This window comes from Sesamum indicum, linkage group LG4 (genome assembly GCF_000512975.1).
Source record: "Sesamum indicum cultivar Zhongzhi No. 13 linkage group LG4, S_indicum_v1.0, whole genome shotgun sequence".
Classification (NCBI taxonomy): domain Eukaryota; kingdom Viridiplantae; phylum Streptophyta; class Magnoliopsida; order Lamiales; family Pedaliaceae; genus Sesamum; species Sesamum indicum.
In genome coordinates, this window is record NC_026148.1 from 13,295,799 (window position 1) to 13,318,298 (window position 22,500).

A 22,500-nucleotide genomic window follows, 5' to 3' on the forward strand; every position below is an offset into this window, starting at 1 on the left:
TTCCTTTCTTTTTCTATTTAAGGAATTATCATGCATTTCTTAATCAATGTAATTTTCTGCAGCTGCAAAGTCAGCTGAGAAGTTAACTCCGGAGCTGGTAAATTTCCCGCAATGTATATAGTCTCAGAATTCTTACTATGCTTGTACAGGTCCTCTGATTTTATTTACTTTATCTAAATATCCAGACAAGATCACCTAGCAAAGCTGCTGGAATGTTTTCGGGGACACAAGATAAATGTGCTACATGTGGTAAAACAGCTTACCCTCTGGAGAAGGTATAATTAAATTAAGATCGCTTACAGTGAGATCTTGTTTCAGCATTTCAATTCCAACATTTAGCCAAACTTCTTGAGCAGCTTGATGTAATCCCGGGTTAATTTCAGGCTCTGTGAATCTAGCGCTGAGACTCTAGTGGCAAGTAATAGCAACATATTAATGGTTGTCACATTTGAATTGCTTTAGTCTATTCATGAGTATGTGGAGTGATTGACATCAATTTATGTTCTTGATGTTACATTTAAGTTGCTTTTACTCCTAACTAATCTCTCTATATGTCTGGAATGGCTTACTTTGATGCCAAGATATCATTGGCTTCTATTGTAGCTCGGAAATTTGTGTATAGGAAAAAACAGATGGATTTTGACAGGAAAAAGACACCAACTATTCTCATACTTTGTGATACGTCATTGATAATGGATTTTATGCAGTATTTCGTTTCACTATATTTGTCAGGTGACTGTGGAAAGCCAAAGCTATCACAAGTCTTGTTTCAAGTGTTCTCATGGAGGATGCTCTTTAACTCCATCCAACTATGCAGCCCTTGATGGCATCCTGTACTGCAAGCCTCATTTTTCCCAGCTCTTCAAAGAAAAAGGGAGCTACAACCATTTAATCAAGTCTGCATCTATGAAACGTGCAACAACTGTTGTGCCCGATTCTTGAGCTACAGCTGCCGTTTTGCCTGATTCTTGAATTCCGATGGCTGTTCAACAGGTTGTAGAACTCTGGTGCATTTAATTGCCGCAATCTATCTATGTGCTTGCCTGTGTGGGTGTGTTTTGCATCTCTTTCTGTTTGATCATCGTTCCTGTAAACTCGAATGTATTGTTTTTTCACCGTCTTCTTTTCCCAGCTGTGTACTGCTGGGGCTGCTTTTACATTCCATTTATGAGATGTTCAGATTTCCCAACAGTGCTTTTAAGGCAATATTGAAGCAATACACAGTTGTCATCCCCCATTGTTCCATTTTCCAATTCTGTGTTCAAGCAAATTTTGGGAATTGTTTTGTTTTTTTCTCAAATTTATTAACTGGTTTTATAGTCTTGAAGTTGACTTGTGTGAATTTTGTGTGAAACTTACTATGCCAAAAAGAATACATCTCGTTAGAAGCCACATTCATTATCTTTTGAAATTTTTGTAGATAAGACATCTCTTATACTAATTTTCATAAAAAATTTCAAATTAGAATCAGGGCAAATTAATGCTTTCGATTTGTATTATCTTAGTGACAATAGAATACAATGCTGCATTGTATATAAAGGAAGGACAAATGCCGTTTTCATTGTTTTGCATTCTGGTGGGATCTTCGATCATATTTTGATGGCCATATCAACGTGAGTGACGATATATACTTGACATGCATGCATAAATGATTAAATTGATTGAAGGCGGCAATGCCACCCTTATAGCTTTGTTGTACACATTGCAAATCTGGCCAATATTCATTTTATAATAATAATAAAAGAAAAGTAGACATAATACTTTGTAGCGGACTGAGGAGGTAACAAACTGGTAAATCCTATCCTTTTTTGGCAAATTGGTATAAGAACATTATAATCACAAGCTGTGTGGAGGGATTCAAATCCATTCGTTAAAGAATACAAGGTAAAACCCATGACTGGGAAGAAGTAGGACATTTGAGTGACTTATTGAAACTTCTACACCACTAAACGGTCCATTTGTTTGCTGGTACATGTTGAAGCCTCAGCCTCGGCCTCTGGTCTCCGAGCAAATATAGGTCTTGAGGGCCTGAATACATATACTGACTGCATGTACATCACTGGGATTTGCGTACGTTAGATGGTTAAACCTTTTCATATATATCAGAAAGTAGATGGATATTGCAGCTGATACTTCTCCAACATGTTACATTTTCATTTACTACGCTTGTTTGCTTCACCATAGAGGATAACTCCGAAGACGGTCAGACTATATCCAAGCATTCCGGTAGCCGAGATAGGATTCTTGAATATCAATATGGAGACTACCACTGCCACTGCCCCTTTTGCATTTCCCAGGACCTGGAGATTTTGACCAGCCATGGTTATGTGGAGTAGATTACAAAAACAACTTTATGAATCATCGGAATTATTCACAAGGACATGGTGCTCAAGAATTTGAATGAATGTATTTAAATGACTGAACATATTTAGCCACAACGAACGGTGGACCAAAAGTAAAATGCTCAATAATTATCTGAACAGCGTAGCACCTCTAGTTCTCTGTAAACTGTAGTATGTATAAACCATTCATCCAGAATGGAAAATTGAGAATGGAGAACATATGACTGGTAGATTAATCTTATTATGGATATGAAGTCCAATTTCAAGAATTCAAGTGTATATAAAGTAGAACTTCACCAGGAAGGTATTTATGGATGAGATTCCCTTACTTATCAACAAAATGATCTAAACATAGGTAGAAAATTTGTTCTTTGCCTTTCATTCAGAATGATAAATGGAACGTAGCCAATATCTTATTGCAAATAATTCTGCAATTGTTTGTTTGAAGAAAATTCAGTGCGAGTTTGGAATCCAGTGACCGGAAGAGAAACTTATGAGATCTTAATACAGTTTACTCATGATATCCATGCATCTCACCCTTTTATTTCATAATCTACACAAATTAAATTCAATAGAAAGGGGGATTAGCAAGAGAAAGTATTAGCATGGAACCGGAATCAAGAAGTACCTGAAGAGTTAAAGCACTGGTATGCTTTGTGACCAAAAAATTGGTTAAATTTACAAAATACGCCAGCGCAGAATTGAAGAGCAGCAACCAGATAATTCTTGTATCTTCTCTTGCTAATGCCAATGTTATACTGACGACATTTTCCTCCACAAAAAGCGTTACAGGAAGTAATAATACAACAGCTATAGGAGCCATGTACAGGAGCAGATTCATAGAATCCAGTTTCTCCCTTAATAAAAAATGAAAGTGTTTCAGAATCCATATGAAGTCGCAAGAAAATACATTAAAGCCTTCAAACTCAGAAGAATAATGGTAGAAAGAACATAGGAATCATACTCCTCAGATGAAAGTAAAATCTCCTGACCCACGGATTTGAGTGCCCTTGCAGCTGTTGCACCAAGACACATGATAAATCCAAACAAATGGAAACTAGGCTCACCCTGACAGAAAACGATCAGACACGGAGACACCAACACTTAATTTCAAGAATCAAAGATGTTTCATCAATTCTAGCTGGCACATATCTCAACAACATTTATTTATCTAATAGAGAAAGCCCGCCAACTCTTTTTCAAATAGATTAAACTCGCAATGACTGTTCTCACGCAATACTCCAACTCCTCAACATAAACCATAAACGAAAATCTAGGCCAATCAAAATAGTCTATAATCACCATAAACGCATAGTACTTGATCAAGAAAAGTCTTGAACGGCAAGACATAAACCAAGCAAGATACCAGTAAAGAAACACAGAAAAGATTATGTAACTGAGAAAAAGAGAAATCAAACATACCCCACTAGCAATAATGACTCCAGCAACCACGGGAATCAAAGTCACGTAAGTCAACCACGATTCCATTTTCAGAGTAATTAGGTACGCAAATACGGCCGTAAAGAAAGGCGTGGTGGCGCCAATAGCCTGGTTGAAGCTAACGGGCAAATATTTGAGCGAAATATTGGCGCTAACAACCGAAGCGCAGAAAATCAAGCTGAGAGCGGAGATCTTCATGAACTGAACCCTAGAATTTACAGAATGCATTGGCACCATCTTCATCCACACAATCGCAATGTAGCTCAGCAACGAGCACACCGTCATGTGGCACATGGTCAAGAAAATCGGGTACTTGAACCCGTAATTGCTCAACAAATACTTATTTAGTAGCAAAAGCCCAATGTTGGATGAATACCACGCTGCTACCAGCCCGAACGTGTACACCCAGCCCGATGATTTCATCGCTGACATCGTCAAACCCAATAAACTTCACAAAAAAGAATCTCGACTGAACCCAAAAAAATTGAAGGGGAGACAAACTCTATACAAATAAATCGCTGAAGTGGGCTTATGGAGAACTTTTGAAGGGATCAGTTAGGGTTGATAAGCCGAGAGAAAAAAGGAGGAATTCAAGCTACCTCTGCGAAATTCCTCGAATCTGATCTCCCAAAACTTATAAAAGCAAAAACGCGAAAGGAAATGTCGGATAATTCTCGGAAAGCAAATCCACAGAGACGTGGAATTGCTGATATACAGAGCACGCAGCATGACTGATCGACAAGAAGATAGTAGCCCGTGTATGCAAGGGATTGTGTGCATATGCGTATGCATGGACTGGTGTGTGTGTGTTGTTGGGTTTTGATCCAGAGGACGACCCACGGGAATTTGTTTGCAGATGAACGCCGGGAATTCAATTTACCATAGTAAAAGGGTTAATTACGCTTTACCCCCTCAACTGTATCATATATCGCTTTTCACCCTCTTAAACTAACAAAATATAATCTTTATCCCTCATGAATTAAATATTTAGAAAAAATTGCCTTTAAAGTAGAAAATTGCTTTGTGACAATTTTATGGAGATAAAATAGTCACGTGAATCAAATTGAGATAAAAACAAAAATTTATAAAAGCTAAAATAAAAAAAATGAATTTAACGAATTAAAATGAACCTCAACTGCAAACTTTAAAAACCAACTATAATATTTAACATATTTATCGCACCTGAATTAAATATTTAGATAAAATTGTCCTTATAGTAAAATTACATTTTTTTTAATTTAATGTTGATTTAAAAGCAGGTTTATTTGCAGTTTGCCATAATTACAAATATCCTATCACTGTTTAAAAAATTATAAATACCTTATAATGGGCTGTCACAAGAGGGTATTTGTTAGGGATTTATAATTTTAGAAGAGCATTTATAATTTTTTAAATAACGAAAAAATATTTATAATCATAACATATTGAAGATAAATCAATTATGATTTATCGTATATAATATTAAATCTATCATAAAAAGTAACATTATTTGATAATAAAAGATACAAACTACAAAAACATGTAAGAAAAGCCTCTCGTCATCCTTAATTCTTGGAAGCATCATTTGCATTTCAAGTAGTAATGGTGACTTGTTATACACACCAATCATCTTACCTAGAGGAGAAGTAAACGCCTACGTACTAAAATGGTGACTTTCTACGTAGGCCAGATAGCATAGAATCCTCCGTATTTTATAATTTTAGCCAAAAATAGGGGGAGGGGGTGCCCCAACTTTTTAAAATAAAGGTGAATTTTATGTATTTTTAGTTAATATATAGTGTCCGATGACTTTTTATGGCTATAAAACATTATTATGGATTGTATTTCTAAATTTTTCTTATTTATCTTGGCAAAAGGTTAAGGGATAATTACACTCCCCTCCCTTGAGGTATGGTGTATTCGAAAATTACATCTAACACCTCCTGAGATTTGCTTTCGTCTAACAAATAAGTTCATTCGTTAGTCAAAATTAATTGAATTTTGTTGATATTAACCCGAAAAATTAAATGAGAATTGATATTTACCTCGATTGACTTATTGCAGGAAAAATAATTCTTTTTCGTCTAAACTACACTTATAACGGTGAAGATATATTTCCTCACATGTATTAATGGGTGAAAAACGTATGAGGGTAATTTAGTCATAAAAGATTTATCCGACCTGTAATAAATTAGTAATAAATCACTTGGAGGTAAATATAGATTTTGTTTCGATTTTTTATTAATATCAACAAACTTTGTGAATTTAGACTAACGAAAGGAGTTATTTATTAGGCGTAAGTAAATTTTTAAGGGTGCTAAATGTATTTTTTTAAATTATATAGCGTCTACGTGTAACTACACCAAACGTTAAGGAAGGGAAGTGTAATTATCCTAAAGGTTAATCCAACACGAAACAAGTACAACTATAAATTGGATCAACTTTGAGAAAATATACATTTATTGTTACAAAAAAATTCACTTTAGTTCAGTAGAATTCTATTCTCTTTCATTTCCTATTAACTATTTTTTATGTTTGTAGGAACGACTATTTTATAGAAATTATTATCCATTTATATTTCATAATCAATTTAAAAATATAAAGAATTTGTTCTGCAACTACTAAGCTAATAAACGAACATACATACTAACAATTCAGTTGCACCTTGATGAAAATGGATATTACAATTGAGATGCAATGGAGGGCTCACAGGTAGCAACCCTTCAATGAATAGAGCGTTATAAATCAGCAAAAACATGGTAAAAACTGGAATCTACGGCAATCAGCCGCAAGGCGGCAATCGCAGCCGCAAGAGACATGCAACCGAAGAAGCATACGTTAAGCCAATGCCAATTCTTCTGCAACGAAGTAAGCTTGTGTTTCTTAGCCACCAGATACATGTGGTTGGCAAGAATGAACGTGAGAGGGAAGGTGCTGAGAGCCCCGGTGAGGCTCATGAAATCTCCCAAGAACGGCAACAAGGCTGAGATGAAGGTGGTTATTCCCAGGTAACTGCCTCTCACTAGAACTCTGAAAGACAAGTTGCGTAGAGCTAGAGCACTTCCTTTAATTCCGTACTTGGTGTCCAAATACTCGTACATTGGACTTGCAAAGATCTGAAACGATTAGATTTTTCTGCAGTTAGTATGGCGGCAAAAAAGGTATAACACCACTTAGAAGCATATTTCCTGAGGAACAAATAGATGACACCATTCTAGAGATTCTCCTAGTGGGTACAACAAAATGAAGATCTAATGATGAGAATGATAATTACGTGCAAAGCAATGATCGTCTGCAAGAAAGCTGAAATGTTAGCCGTTGCCTTCAACCAAATGGGACCGTGGACGTTGTTCAGCAAGTAGGTTGATGCATTGGAGCCATAGGCCCAGTATCCAATAAAGGTAACTGCGTACATTGGCACGACTCCAACTGTGAACTGAAAATACAGAGCTTTCATCATGTTCTCAACAACGGGCTGTCTCACAGTTGCCTGGCAAGAAGATAAACAAAATGCAAATGACAATCAGGAAGCTAAAATTACTAACAAATTATGAGGCAGAAAATTGCTTCATACTTAGCTTCATGGAATAAGAAGCATAGAAAATATTCAAGATACTAGTGTAGTACAAAGCTTTCCATTGGACGAGAGATGACAATTGCTGATATCATGCTGAGCAGTGCTCCTAATATGCCATACAACACCACAAAGATGAAATTGAGATGGATAAATTACTTGATCGATTGTACTATGTCTCGCAATTTGAGAAAGAAGGAAAAGAACATTAGCTGTGTATTGCTTATCTCAGTGACTGGTGCATCTTATCAGCAACAATTACTGGCGAGAATAATGTTTGTAATAAGAACAACACAAATTACAAAGTAATAATAACTTTACAAGAAAAAGCATGAATCAAGTAAGAGCAGTTTATTCATTTCTGTTTAATATAAAAAGTTTCATGAGTCTTCAAGATAATTGCACAAGTGAATTCAGTCACCGCGGATAAGTCTGTGCTAAAAGACGCCAAAGTTGATTATTTTAGCACAAGCGTCGTTTACTATGTAAATATATGCACAGCACAGCACAGATCATCTCATTTACTCAATGATTACGGATCATCTCATTTACTCAATGATTACCAAGTTCTACTTCACCTGTATTTCCGGGAGCATTCCAGTATTGAAGGCAAAAACAAGATTTGCTGATGCACCAATAGTTGTGAAAATCCTGCTTGCTTTTGTTCCATGAATGTTATAATCTCTGGGAGGAGCTTCAATGCCTATAAGAATAAATGATTTACTCAGAAAAGGTAACACATAAGTTCTGAAGCTGAGAATTGATATTGCACAACTATAACATTCACAACTAGTAATGCTTATTCAGAGCAGATTAGAGGAGTACAGGGAAAAGATATCTTTAAAGAGATTATTGTTTTCATGGGTGAATTATTTGAAAAGAAAGGATGACATATATACTTTATCTCATGAACAATCACCTCTTCTATTCCAGATTGACTGACAATAGCTATCATGAAATGTAGCTTTGCCTCCCATATCCGTTTAAGCCAGTCCATGAAAGAAGAACAGTATTGTTTCTAGGTTTAAGCATGTCTGGTTATTTTGACAGTGGAAATTGCCCTTTTTCTTTCTTTTCACCTAATTGATAGTGTATAAGGAGTGAAACAAAAGTATGTCATGCACTCCAAATTAAATCCAGATGTAAAATTTAAGATGTCCAAACTCATCCAAGGACTTCCTCAGTAAACCAGATCCATGAAAATACTTCACTATCTATAGAACAGGTATCTAGTACAAGTCAACTTTTGGCTAAAAGGCACAACCAAAAATTATAGCTCGCAACTCCCCAACCACCAATTCTTGACGCAGTTAGGTGAACCATCAAAAGATTCTTTCTTTCTTTCTTCTGAAAAAGGTGTCAGATAAGTTGTCTGTACAAATAGGAAAACATAAGCATAAATATATTAAGTCCTCCCAATATATAGAGAACTATACACGATCTGAAAAGAGCAGATATGGAAAGCTAGTTTTATTCAACACCCTGGTGTAGATCTGCCTTTCAAATATTCAGCTTAAGGTGGGATAAAACAAAGAGTTCAATTTAGAAGGGAATATGGCTTGTTTTATTTTTGATTTGAGACTTAATAGTGTCCTTTGCAACCCAAATTTTGGTGCCACCCAAATGGAGATAATATCTTCAACGGAAGTTTACAAGCAAATCTCAAGCGTAAGATTAAAATTTGGCATATTTCCTTACATGTTAACAAGGAAAAGAGGAGGCTGTACCATCTTTAAGGGCCAGAGCAAATGCTATGACAATGTACACAAGACTAAACAATGTTGAAAATGCCAACCAAACCCGCAGTGCTGATAAATGGGGTACGGCCACCGCAAAAAGACCACATGCAAGCCCTGCTATTGCAGTGAAGTGTGGGAGTTTCATGATATTGTCATCTCGAAAAAGAACATACATAGCCTGCATATAATGTCAATAGAATTAAAGGTGAGCTAAAGCCTTAAAAATTTTCATAGTAAGCTCAGTTGATTCCTTCCAGATTTTTTAGCAGACAGTATTATTCAATAGTGCAGAGGTACTTCAGAGTTGGCGGAAGCAACCATGGTAATGTGAAGTACAAATATCACGTAGATGGTCACAGAATGTTTTCCTATCCCACCGGGAATTAGATAAAGAGAAATAGGACAAAAAGAGTATGTTACCTTAAGAGCATTGCCAGCTAAAATGATATATCCAACATTGATCATGAAGAGATTCACATACTGCAGTCCCCATGTAAGAGAATAAGCTTTTCTACCTGCAGCAACAAAAATCTCATTCCGTAAAGCAGTATAGCAGAATGTTTTAACCAGCACTAATTAATTGGATTCAACTTCTTTTCATCCTTTTATCTGCTCTTACCGTATATAAATCCTGCAAGGTCTCTATACCTGATATGTCTCCTTCCTCCATATTCATGAAGCTTGGCAACTAAGGCATTTGCATACAAAGATATGGCGGTTGCTAAAATTAGTCCAACCACACCGCCAATCCAACCCAATGGAACCATGATGGCCCCAGAATATCCCACAGCAACACCGCCAATCCAACCCAATGGAACCATGATGGCCCCAGAATATCCCAATACATAGGCACTGTTTATCCCCGTGGTAAGAACAAATCCGACTTGAAACCATGAGTCTACATTCACACAACAGGTAAAAAAGTAAGCCGCAAATACTTGGAAAAACAGAATAAATAATAAATCACCAAACTCCCATATCACTAGAGTTACCACAATTCATGACCTTAAATTACTAACATGAAGAAAAATTTCTTCTACATTTAGTGTATCAAAATTTTCATTAGACGGAAGTGGTGGTTCTTAGGTGACGTTGGGCACCGGCTCACTAGAAATCCAATTTGCTCTACAAACATAGCACTCTAACTACTCGAATAGATCCCAAAGAATTCTATAAGCATGAAACTATAATAGAGAACTAATTCAGAATCCAAAGGTTTCACCAAACTGTTCAAACCACAATTGGGTCGTATAAATAAGACCAAAAAACATAACACTATTATTTCTAATGAAAAACAAGATTGATGAAGCAAATATTTGATATCGAACTTCGTTCTATCAATTAGTATAACATTTAGCATAAAAATCATTCTTTGACCTCATAATACAACAACCATTCAAACACAATCAGGGAACATACAATAAAAGCACCTCCAAACAGACAAGCGGGCGATTCCATCAACATAAAAGAATTTAACTAAATCCAACCAACTCCATAAATCAAACAAACAGAAACGGAACAGCAAAAAATTAGTGTACTTAACACCAAAGCAAACAACAAAAAGAAAAGAAAAAGAACCTTGGCTAATTTGATGGGCAGTGTCTGGAATTTCAACGAACAAATGATCATCAGAACAGACCCTTTCACCAGACTCAGAGCAAGAGGTCCCTGCAACATGGTTTACTTCTGGGCTTCCCGCTTCCGGCACCCCTTCTTCCCCTCTCCCCAAAAGCACCGATCTTGCCTCCTCTTCCCAACCCAGATTGTGTTTACAGGTGAAACACCATGAAAACACCATTGAACTCGCTGAGCAGAGTATTAAATCATGTAGAGTAAACTTCAGATATTTCTTTGAACACACAGTGGTAGGTGTGCCTGCCTTTTTCCAGAGAGCAGGAGAGGGTATAATGGGGCCCTCTTGCTAATACAGTTTGGCGCGATCTTCCATAAATATGGTTATATGAGGTTGGGATTGGTTCGGCGTCAAGGATCGTGTGTCCAATGTCGAAGCGCAGGGTTAAAAAAATCAAATTATTCTCGATTAAAATTGAATGGGAAAAAAAATGCAATTTCAATGATGTAAATCAGAGGAGTTGTCAATTTTGATCTATTCAAAAATAAATTTGCATTGGGTTTTGTATTTTAAAGACTTATGGCAATTTTTCTCTTTGAATCGATAAATTTCAAGTTATGAGTCATATCAGTATTTAAAATGGGGTTTTTGGTAAATCTAATGATGTAATAGTTCAACTTGTAATTTTGGATATATATTTTTAGAGGTTGACAATTTTGATCATATAATATTGAACGTGGCGATTTTAGTATTTTGTTTTTTCAAAACAGTGGCGATTTTGGTCTTTACGTCCAATTAGTGATGATTTTGCTTTTTTATGATAAAAACTCGATAGTCATATCATATGTTTTTAATCTGACTCAACATACTTCCGAAAAAAACTTAAATCTCGAAAAACTTTATACTTTAGTTTGATTGTCTTGCCCTTTTATTTTACGAACTTCTTCTAAGAAAAAAATATGAGTTGCTAACTTATTTCTAATTTTTAACAAATTCTTTCAAATTAACTTAAATTTGACATAACTAACATCTTATAAATTTCATAATTTTATTTTATCCAAATACTTTATAAATTTATTTTTAAAATAAAATCTAACATGTTATCAACTATAAGACGTCACGATCTCATAAGATCTTCTAAATGAGCTTAGCCAATCACCCTTTTAGTTAACTCGAATATCTATATAATTTTTTAATTCTTATTAGAGTTATTTAATTAGAAAAAGATTAATATAATTAAATGAAAGAAATAGTTATTTTAAGCAAAAATTAAGGTAATTGAGAATATTTTAGTCAAAATCCATATCGACAATCAAAGAATTATTTACTATATAAGTGACTACATTATTTAATTAAATAAAAAATGTATTTTGTTGCTTGCTACAAATTGTTTCTTATTTACGATTAATCAGTTCCATGAAGACATTGGTTGATTTTTCCAATTCAAGAAATTCAATTTTTGAGAAATGATGAATTTGGACAAAGAAAAGTCAAAAATTGAGGAGTAAACACAACATGTTTCCGGTTGTTATGTCGTATTTACTATGACAATGTTTTATTTGTTTTACACTAATTAATATTTTAAGATTAGGGTATTTTGGGTAGATTAATAAGTTTTCTAAAATACTTTCTAAAATATTTAAAAAATTATAAAATGTTGGTACATAAAGTTTCTAGAAAGAGATTAAAAAATAAAATGCTAGAAATTTATAAACTACTTTTCTTAAAGTTACAAAAAAAAAAGGGTTAAATACAATTTATTTCCATATTATTTGAAAATTGCATAAACCTTTGTGATAAGTTTTAAAAGTATTTTATAAAAAATATATATTTTATATAAATATATCATATAAACTTAGCCACGTGCTTTTTTTTTTTAAAAAAAAAAGAAAAGATACAAGTACAATCATTCATATCGACATCAATATCTAACAAAAACTATTACAATATCATATCTTACTCAATAACACCTACTATTACAATAGACAATAACTTCTGCTATACAACAAGCAACATCCCGAACATCTGGCGAAATTCGAAACCATAACCTTTAAAATCATGCGGCTTTAATTTCGCCAACCAAATTAAGCCTCGTTAATTTAACCACATGCTGTCAATGAATAAAGAATAATTATTGAAACCACCCTTGAAATCCAATTATGAGTGATGGAATGGAAAAGGAAAGCCTCATTATGCGACACTGTCCGAATAAGAGGAGCTGATGGAAACCTACCGGAAAGAATAAACAATTGAGTATGAATTATTGGTGCAATCAGTTATTGTTTTCGGTTTGGCGTTTTCTGGTTATATAATGAATCTAAATTACAAAGAAGTTGGTCAGATTTGGCATAATTATTAGGATTAAATACACTTAAATTCCCTTTAAAAATATTAAATTATATTTTTCCTATTTTTTTTTAAATTATACTTACACCCTCTCTTCAAAGTTCTCAATTTACACTTGACCCCCCATCTCTTAGGGTTTAAACGAAAAATGCTGACGAGAGCAAAGAAAAATACATAAATTTTTTATTTTGTGCGCTATTTAACATTTTTATGTATATTTTTATACTTATAAAAGGATAAATGTAATATATTATATATTCATATGGAGTCATATCAATATCATTACATTTATTTCTTCCTACGTACAAAATTATTACATGAAAATATTAAATGATGAGAAAAATTAAAAATTTATACAATTTTTTTTTGTCAACATCAGTACTTTTCGTCTAAATCCTAACCAAAGAGAGTAAGGTGTAAGTGAATTTTCGAAAGAGATGTAAGTGTAATTTCAAAACTTCTTTTAGGAAAATTATAATTTCGCATTTTCAGAGGGAGTCACGTGCAATGAACCCTAATTTTTAATATACACTTGTTGTTTAAAAAATTATCAATACCTCTTGATATTTAATAAAATATAAAATCGTCGACTTTCTCATTAATGTACTGTATATTTTGTCAAAAAAAAAAAAGAATTATAAAAAAATCGAACAATATGGATGAAAAGATTTGAAAATTTCCAACTTACCCCATAAAAAGTGTCATAAAATTTTAGTAATAAATAAAATTATAACTTATAATATTATTAGAATATTTTGATCAGCTCTTTATAAAAATGAATGAAAATCTAACTAAGATTAAATAATTAAGTTGGTTATTAAACGTCCGGGCGAAATTAAGAAAATAATCAATATTTTCTAAATAATATAAATATTTATAATTATATTAAAAGTTTAAGAAGCTCATCATAATTTAGTCCTAATAATTTTTCAAAGATTCATTGCCGTCATGATTAATAAGATATTCCGGCGGTGATTCTTATGAGAGAGCAGAGGAAATTATGGTCTTCCAACAAATACTTTAATAGTACAAGTTTACATTTCTGTCATCAATTATTTAGATGAACCATCAAAGAAATTCTAATATTATTTGTCTATTTTAGTTTTTAAAATATTTAAACAAATTATACTGATATTTTCTCAAATTAAACATTATACCAATATTTTATAAAATTATAAATACATCTCATATAATCATAATTATAATTATAAATACCCGGCCGAAGTAGTAGTGCCAAAAAAAAAAAAAAAAGAAAGAAAGAAAAAAATCATAAGAAAAATACTCATTAGAAAAGATATTTTTATTGCCAATACTTTTAAGGGCTATGAATTAAAAGTCATAGTTAGATAAAATCGATGTAAAAATTTAGTTTTCCATCATGAAAAATATTATTTGACAAACGATAACCCCTCATGACAATAGTGGTGAGGAGTTGGATTATCCTCTCGAAAAATATCGAAATCGTGTGTAGATCGTTCCGTAATTCTAATCGAATTAAAAGTATGGTTATTTGAAGTTCCATGGTCAAACCACACAACTAAAGTGCTAAATCTTCGACTTATGCCTATTCGAACGCTCCAAAAACACATCCACCTCTTGTTCTACATCACAAGGGCTTGAACGCTCAAAAATAAAATTATGCTTAATCAATTAAATGAAAACACGTAGAAAATAATATCAATTTTTATTTATATTTAAGAAATTTAATCAAATTTAATTCCTAAAATAAATAAATAATTAATTGATATTAATGTACATTTTCGACAATCAAATAATGCCAAGTGTCAAAATATCACGTTTTTGGCAAGTGAATCATATGTTAGATTCAAGTAAGTGCAAGTTAGTAATTTCACAATTAAATCATATCTTGCCAATTTAACAAAACTAAATGTCAAATAAATCGTGAAGGGCCAATCAAGTTGTGCCGCTTCATCAAGTAAATATGACAAAATTTTTTTATCCTACAACAAAAAGTAGATATTTTTTCGACAAGTCAAAATACGAGCAAAAGAGCATGAATTCTCTTTACCAAAATTCAAGGAGATCCACGAAACCGTTCAAAAAAAAAAAAAAAACTTAAGGCACTTTGTCGTGAAAATTATCAAACCTTAATGTTTAATTCGTGATTGTTGTGCGAGATCCACGAACTAATATTATTGAAGCACAAATCAACCTTAACGAAGTAGAGCATTTATTCACCTACGCATATTGAAATTCAAGTCAAATATTTCAAATTTATAAAGTTTAACTTGGGAATGAGTCGAGAGCATCTCGAATTTGCATTATTAAAAACTCAAGTCAACTTCGAAGGAGATCAAATGTCAGGTTACCCCTTCGAAAATATCAAGTCAAACATAACATCAAGATAAAAAATTAGAGATTCCAAATAAAGATTTTATACCTGCAAAATACGTGATTAAATTCAAAAACTCGTGTGCAGTATTTTCTTGTCTCGTGAAATTTACAGTCATGAAATTTGCATTAAAGTGAAATCTCCAAAAATTTTGGGAGAAAATTACAAGCTGCTTTGAAAAGTTCATGCTAAGGAAGATTTCGGACACTCACAACTACAACACTTCGTAGTAGCTGAAAGCATTGACTTTGACAGCTTTTTTACTTGATTTATTATTATGTCATAATGCGAATTGGGGTCCCCTTGTATCATTTCTATTGGGTGTCAACATCATGAATTATTCCTTTATAAATGGATCATATTTTAGCATATTTGGACCAAATTAGCATCTCTAAAATAAAATAGAAATTTTATATCTTATTTTGGATTTGCACACTTAATTCACCGAAAAAAATATAATATTTAACCATAATTAATTATCATGGTTCAAAAATAAATAACTATAGTAAATAGTTACTGACCACGACCATCGGTCGTTGGCTGTGATTTTTACGAGTTTGGCTAAAATATTTGTCATGGCTCATTTATGGTGATTAAGCTAAGTTCTTACATCGATTTTATTTAATCATGAATAATAATAGTTCTTTACCACGAGTTTTAGTCCAAAACTACTAATATGTAGGCAATAGTATTTTGTTTTTTTTGTTTAATGGACTCACAAAACCCAAATTCATTGTGAATTTTAATTTTATAACACCAATTTATTTGGTAAATTATCCCCAAAAATAATTTTGTTCTATAATTAGGAATAATATATTTAATTTTTGTGAAATTGACATTGACTATTAAGAACAATAATTAAAATTAACTATTAAGAACAATAATTAAAATTAACTTACATATTGAGGATAAATTTTAGTGAAACTATTATAATTGGTCATAAGGAGCTTTCACCTAGGATTTTTGAAGTCCCCGTCAACTTATCCGAGCTTCTTGTCTTGTCTGGAGCTGATGATACTATGACATATTTTATTTTATGATCAACGAGATGTCATTTTAAGGACAAATTTGCGATTGTCACAAGTCAAAATAAATAGTACCTCAAATAGTGCCACATCAATCATGCGGCACCCTGTACTACATAACCAACTTTTTCCTCAAAATGTCAAGGTATTGTTTACATCATTGCGAATTGTAGTTATGATAATGGAGTATTCGTTTTTCACTTCAAGATAAGTACTCATTTGAGATGTATTATTTGTCTTATACTTCACTTGGTGCTTTTGCAATGTTAAGGTTGTTAGATGAATTTGGTGCTTAGGATTTTTTGTGGCGTTAAATTTGTAATAGAAGCGCTAAAATGTCATTTCGCTATCAAAATTATTAGAATAATTCAAAGTAAATATTCGATAAAATTAATATGATTTTGGTAATACATATAAGTAAGCACCTTATAATTAATTTTCGAGTTTTTTAAATTATTCATTTAATAAAGGACAGTACTATCACATATTTAATTCCATCCTCAAAGCCTAAAAGTCATTCTGATCAAAGTCGTTTATTTCCAATTTTATCTATTTTGTTTGTAACTCACGACTTTTATTGAATTGCTTCAGACTTTTAATTATGAGAATTTTGTGCATAGATTAGGAAGCGTTTGTTGGAGTGTAAAGTGTATCTATATTCAGATCCAATTTTACAAACACCTATAAATATATGAGGGGTCCCCTTCTTTTCATACTTGTTCGCAATCTGGCTATAGTCAATCCCTAACAGTGTCGTCGTTTTCACCAAGTCAGAAATATTGTTAGAAGCTACTTTAATTTTTAATTTAATGAACATTGAGTGTAGTAGAATAGACAAACAACCACATATTGGTGGAGACAACCGCATTACAGAAAAGAGGTCTAAGACAAGTGAGCGGCGGGCATGTCCAGCCCGGCGATGCCCGATTTTCCTGGTCAGGCCATAGGCCTATGCATCCTTATTCTTCTATTATTCGCCTCCCGTGAAATTCAGCTACAATGTGCTCCTTCTTGAATAAACTTCGTCACGTCGCTAATCAACAAATCATATTCAGGCACTTCTGGGAACCCATAGAAACCATGAAATGTGTTAGGATATTCGATCACTTCCACTGTTTTCCCACAGGTTTTCAACCATTCAACATACCGTTCCTGCCAATCTTTCAGTGGATCATAACCTCCCTTGATCACCAAGACCTTTGGGAATTCTATATTCTTCAGGTCCTTGGCGTCCTGTCCGTGCCCGAAAACGTGCGCTGCAGGATGGTTTCTGTCAGCGCCCTCCGGCAGAAAACACCTCCACATCCAGTCAGTACGCTCCACGTTAAGCATAGGCGTGCTCGTCAGCCTCAGCTCTGATTCCGTTCGCTCCTCTCCTCCGAAAAAGGGCTGCAGCCCGACAAGTCCGGCTATTTTTAATCTGTCGAGTTCATGACGATCCCGGCAAGCTCTAAACGTCACGTGGTGGGCTATGTTGCCGCCCGCGCTGTCTCCAGCAATGAAACATTTGCTGAGGTCAGTGGCGGCGGGTAGAACAGCGTAGTTTTGTGTGTTGATGAATTTCAAGGCATCAAAAGCGTCCTCATATTGGCAAGGGTACCGGTGCTCAGGGGCCAGTCGGTAGTTCACGGAAGCGACGACAGCGGGCGCTTCTGCTGCTAGCCGGCTGCAAAGATCGTCGAAGCACTGGGAGTCAGGGCCGAAATTGGTGAATCCTCCTCCATGAAAGTAGACGATCAAGGGTAGTAACTTATCTGAAACCCCGTCCGTAGGGACGCAAAGGCGGAACCACAAGTCCCGGGAGGGGTCGATGGGGACGTCGGAGGTGGAAACACGAGTGCCTTTGATACGTTTGGTGGCAGGAGCTGATGCTTTGATGTCTATGAGGCGGAGGACACGGCGGTTGATCGTCCCATCACGGCGGATGTAAACATGCCTAGCCAATCCTAATATGAGCAATTTTAATCTTGTTATGAATGGCAGCTTAGGTTGGGATTTTGTGCTGTTGTCAGCCATGTTGTGATTGATAATTCAGATCTCAATCTTGCACTATGATAATCTCTCTCTGTGTTTGTGTATGTGTAAGTGTGTGGATATGAGCTGCTTTGGAGCGGTGAGGTTGAGATGGGGACATACATCAGTTACCGGTCCAATGACTTAAATGCATTCAGTGCTTTAATTATATCACGTTCGCGTGTTAGTCCTTTATTTTATTAGAATTACAAAATAGTCCTCCAATTTTTTTCAATTTCTTGGTTCAAGAATAGATTTCTCCGAAAATTTAAATTGGCCGGAAAGTGACACGTGCATTACGTGAGCCTGTTAAAAATTGGGCTTATGGCCTTATTGAGTTGTTCTTGTTAACATCACATCTTACTAAAAACAACCCATAACAAGGTGAGAAGCCTTCATTTTCAATAATGACGTGTCACTTTTAAGTCAATTTCAAATTTTTCGATCAAATCTGTCTTTATATCCAAAAATTAAAAAATATGCTGGACTGTTTTATAATTCTAATAAAATGAAATATTAAGTATCAAGAATATAATTGCAAGACTAAAAATATATTTAATGGGTGGTCTAATTACTGTTCCAGCTGCCATCTACATGACTTGATCTAACTGATATAATATTGGGAAGGTGAGGGACTCTTGGCTTTAGTTTATGTAAGACATGTGCCGGAGCCTGTCCACATTTGTCTATCATGCCAAAAGAAAAGATACATAGCCGAATGGCATTCTTTTTAGAGGGTCTGCATTCTACTATTGTATGTTTATCAAGTGCAAATTAACATCAAATTATTTTTATCATGTGCTCTAAGTAAAAATCTAATTCAGATTGAGTTTGTTCATATTTGAATCAATTATATAATACGTATAGTATATTTATTGTATGATTGATATATAGTTAATTAATTATACGATAAGTGTATTATACTTTCTGTATGATTGACATGGCTAAGAATTTTTTTAACGTGATCGCAACTTTCATCCTGTTTATATGGGAATTGGCGCTTTTAATCCTCCAAAAACCGGTACGGCGATATGGTCCATCAATTTATTAATTTTCACAAATTGTTAACTTTCTTCACGCAAGTAATTTGTAAGAAATTGTAAGTCAATAGTAATTAATTGCAGATATTTTTGCAAGAGAAGCTGAAACATTAGTACAACTAAAAATTATAGCAAATATTATGATTATAGATAAAATCATGTAAACAATTATTTATTTGTGGTCAAAGTTTATGTTTTCTCATCGATTTTATTGGATCGTGATAAATAATATTGATTTACCATAATTTTTAAATTGCAGTAATTAAAATATAGGAAATTAATTTATTTTTTTTTGGTAGTGAAAAGCCAAGTTGATGCTTTTGTACGAATATTCACTAAAATCGCTAAACTTCTACAAGCAATCGCTCCAATCCAAACCGCACGGAAGGAGTAGGCTTTGTGAGTTAATGAGTGGGGTATTCGGTCTAAAAGGGACAACAATATTCGGTCTAAAAGAGAAGGGACAACAAAAGAATGTCCGGATATGGTTAAATAATTTCAAACTGCAAAAGACTGCAATTTAATTATTACTTAATGTATTATTGAGTATGTTATATTTATAATATAAGGGTAAATTACAATTAATTTTTTTAAAATCTGACATAATTATAAATATTTTCTTGTTATTTGAGAAAATATTCCCTCTAATTTTAACGTTTGTCTAACAACTAACCTTTTCGTTAGTTTCCATTCATTTTTATAGTGAAATGATCAAAATACCCTTGTAGACTGTGAATTATAATTTTGTCATTTTAGTGTTAAAATCAAACAGTGCAACCCCATGTTGTCAATTAGGCCAACATGCTTTCAGCGGATTTCAAGTTTCGTTGCAAGCCCGTCATAGAGTGGTTGTAAACTTGCGACGAGCGGATTTTTCCTTCAAAAGGAATGATGAATTTCATCTCAAATCCGCTGCAATCTTTGGATCGCTATGCCGTTGCAAACATATGGTGCGACGAATCTATTCGTTACAACATCAAGATAGATTTCAAGTTTCGTTGCAACAACATGACAAAATTAATTTGAATTTGTGACGATGTGTAGTAAAAAACCCGTCTCAAGTTATAATTGTCCATTTTTAAACATCACCCATCATAAACAAGCCGTTGCAAAATGTGTTTTATATATCAATTGTTGCAAAATACAAACATTGTGACGGATGTGGGTTTCCATCGCAAAAGTGGTTACTCTGGGAGTTCTTGCTATTTTCATCCGGCCATCGTTACGCCCATCGCAAATTGGTATTTGAGATGTATTTTGTGATTTTCCTCGCAAATGCCCGTCCCAGTTAAATAATTTATTTGTAGAGTCTCTCATCTGCTACTAATTAATATGGAACGAGATGAGGGCGCTATCCCATATCATCACTGTCCAGATGAAGAGCTTGAGAGATGCAGATGCTACCCTAAACGGTGCTAAATATATAGTCTGACTTGCACTCCTTTTTACGTTTGGTATTATCTGCTTTAATTGGAATTGCATAATTTTATTATTAAAAGGCATTTCACAAAAGAAAGTTAAAAATATCTTTAAATTTATAAACCACATAAGATTCCTCACCTTTTTAATTTCGCGATATTAGGACAAATTTGACCGCAACATATATAATTTCAGCCAATTTTAAAAATTTCAACCTATGTTGTCCCAACTAAAAAAAAGTGAAGGACCATTTTACGATCCTAACATATTATAAAATTAAAATCTTAAATAATTATAACTTGGGAACTAAAAATACAATTAAACTTATATATGTACAACTGTACTTATATATAAAATGTAGTAGTTAATTTTGAATGACAGCAACATAAGCAAATTGTAGTGGCTGTCGGATGGACTCCACTCCTGTCCCTTTTCATGTAAGAAAGTTCACTCCCTCATGCCTCCCATTATCCCAAAAACACCTATTTTTATCATAAACCCATACCTCTTGTTACACAAAGTATGCCAAAGTTCAATCCATTCAGAAAAATACACTTACTTGAAGCTAAAATCTATTGTTTCCTGTGCAAATTGATCTATTGTTTTGCTTATTTGCCCCCTTGTGACGATGCTTGCTTTCTACATTATTTCTTTTGGTCTAGTGCTTTCATTGTTTTAATCTTTTTTTCTTTTTCTTTTTCTCATGAAACAACGGTGTTTTGAGTTTCGTTGATTTGAAGCACGGTCATTTTGATTGTTTGGCTCTTGGCTGCGATGCTGGTCTCGTCCCGCCCGATTTAAAAATTACAATTAAAAAAATAACACAGTTAGTCCAAACTTGAATCAAGTGGGAAGCATGTTACCTTTCTTAATAAGACGGCGTCGTGCTATAAATAGTAGCATTGGTGTTGTGGTTTGGAGCTCAGTCTAAAGGAAGAAGATGAAGAAGCCTTCCAATTTGAGAACATGGAAGGCAATATTCACACTCATAAACTTTGGTATAACAGTTGTGTATGCTGCTGATTTCGACCAACTCTTCCAGGCTAACTGGGCACCTCATCACATCCTTGTTCAAGGCGCCCAAATTGCACTCTCCCTCGACTCTTCCACTGGTAACTACCTATATATGATTATGGGTTTAATTGCATTCTTAGTCCTCTCATTATAGTAATTTCCTGTTTTAATCTTTTACATTGTTAGGATTGTAATTTGCTCCTTTTATATTTTTCATTTCGCAATTGAAGAATAAAGTTTATTGAAAGGTGTTGTTCGCCAGTTAAGAATTGGAGAAATGCCTGCATTAGCTGATTTTTACTGACGTGTCAACTTGATTTTCAACCAAACTGAGGTTTTGCTGCTTTTTTTTTTTATTACACTAATTGCTTGCCACGTCAGCAAAAAATTAATCAATAAGATGTGTTCTCTCAATTTTTAATTAGCACATATCCCTTTCAAGTCAAACTTTAAAAAAATAAATTACTATTTTTTTTTCCATAAAGAAATACTTTGCTCATTCGTAATGTTACAGGGTAATTGCATTAAATCCTTAAAAAAAGTGGAATACTAATTTACAACCATAATAAATTACAAGATTAAATCAAATAACCAATAGCACTTTGATTTTCGGTATATATATAAAAATCAAATCAAATAGCGA

The 22,500-nt window shown here is 33.8% G+C and overlaps 5 protein-coding genes across 6 annotated transcripts in view; 2 read left to right on the forward strand and 3 right to left on the reverse strand.

The window, feature by feature from the left end:
* Positions 1–1,232, forward strand: part of LOC105160918 (LIM domain-containing protein WLIM2b) — a 3,619-nt gene extending 2,387 nt beyond the window's left edge. The window contains exons 4-6 of the mRNA XM_011078446.2: positions 63–97; positions 186–275; positions 733–1,232. Of these exons, the coding sequence (XP_011076748.1) occupies positions 63–97; positions 186–275; positions 733–942 (335 nt within the window). The 3' untranslated portion in view covers positions 943–1,232. The remainder of the gene's footprint in view (positions 1–62; positions 98–185; positions 276–732) is intronic.
* LOC105160919 (probable sugar phosphate/phosphate translocator At3g11320) lies at positions 1,121–4,609 on the reverse strand. The gene is made up of 4 exons (XM_011078447.2): positions 3,765–4,609; positions 3,307–3,410; positions 2,971–3,199; positions 1,121–2,300 (listed from the first exon to the last, which is right to left on the reverse strand). Exons 1-4 carry the CDS (start codon positions 4,212–4,214, stop codon positions 2,154–2,156), a joined length of 930 nt encoding a protein of 309 aa, XP_011076749.1. The 5' UTR covers positions 4,215–4,609; the 3' UTR covers positions 1,121–2,153.
* Positions 6,402–11,061, reverse strand: LOC105160921 (proline transporter 2). 2 transcript variants are annotated; one of them, XM_011078448.2, is made up of 8 exons: positions 10,653–11,061; positions 9,893–9,972; positions 9,694–9,838; positions 9,495–9,589; positions 9,063–9,252; positions 7,914–8,038; positions 7,036–7,251; positions 6,402–6,877 (listed from the first exon to the last, which is right to left on the reverse strand). In XM_011078448.2, the coding sequence occupies exons 1-8, from the start codon at positions 10,870–10,872 to the stop codon at positions 6,500–6,502; spliced, it is 1,449 nt and encodes a 482-aa protein (XP_011076750.1). In that variant the 5' UTR covers positions 10,873–11,061; the 3' UTR covers positions 6,402–6,499. The 2 variants fall into 2 exon arrangements, with proteins under 2 accessions (XP_011076750.1, XP_020549228.1); XM_020693569.1 differs by having other exon boundaries at positions 9,694–9,972; positions 10,653–11,059.
* On the reverse strand, positions 17,362–18,387 carry LOC105160922 (probable carboxylesterase 18). Its single transcript, XM_011078449.2, has one exon. It carries the CDS (start codon positions 18,385–18,387, stop codon positions 17,362–17,364), a length of 1,026 nt encoding a protein of 341 aa, XP_011076751.1.
* Positions 21,595–22,500, forward strand: part of LOC105160987 (xyloglucan endotransglucosylase/hydrolase protein 9-like) — a 3,189-nt gene continuing 2,283 nt past the window's right edge. The window contains exon 1 of the mRNA XM_011078535.2: positions 21,595–21,955. Coding sequence (XP_011076837.1) covers positions 21,784–21,955 — 172 coding nt within the window. The 5' untranslated portion in view covers positions 21,595–21,783. The remainder of the gene's footprint in view (positions 21,956–22,500) is intronic.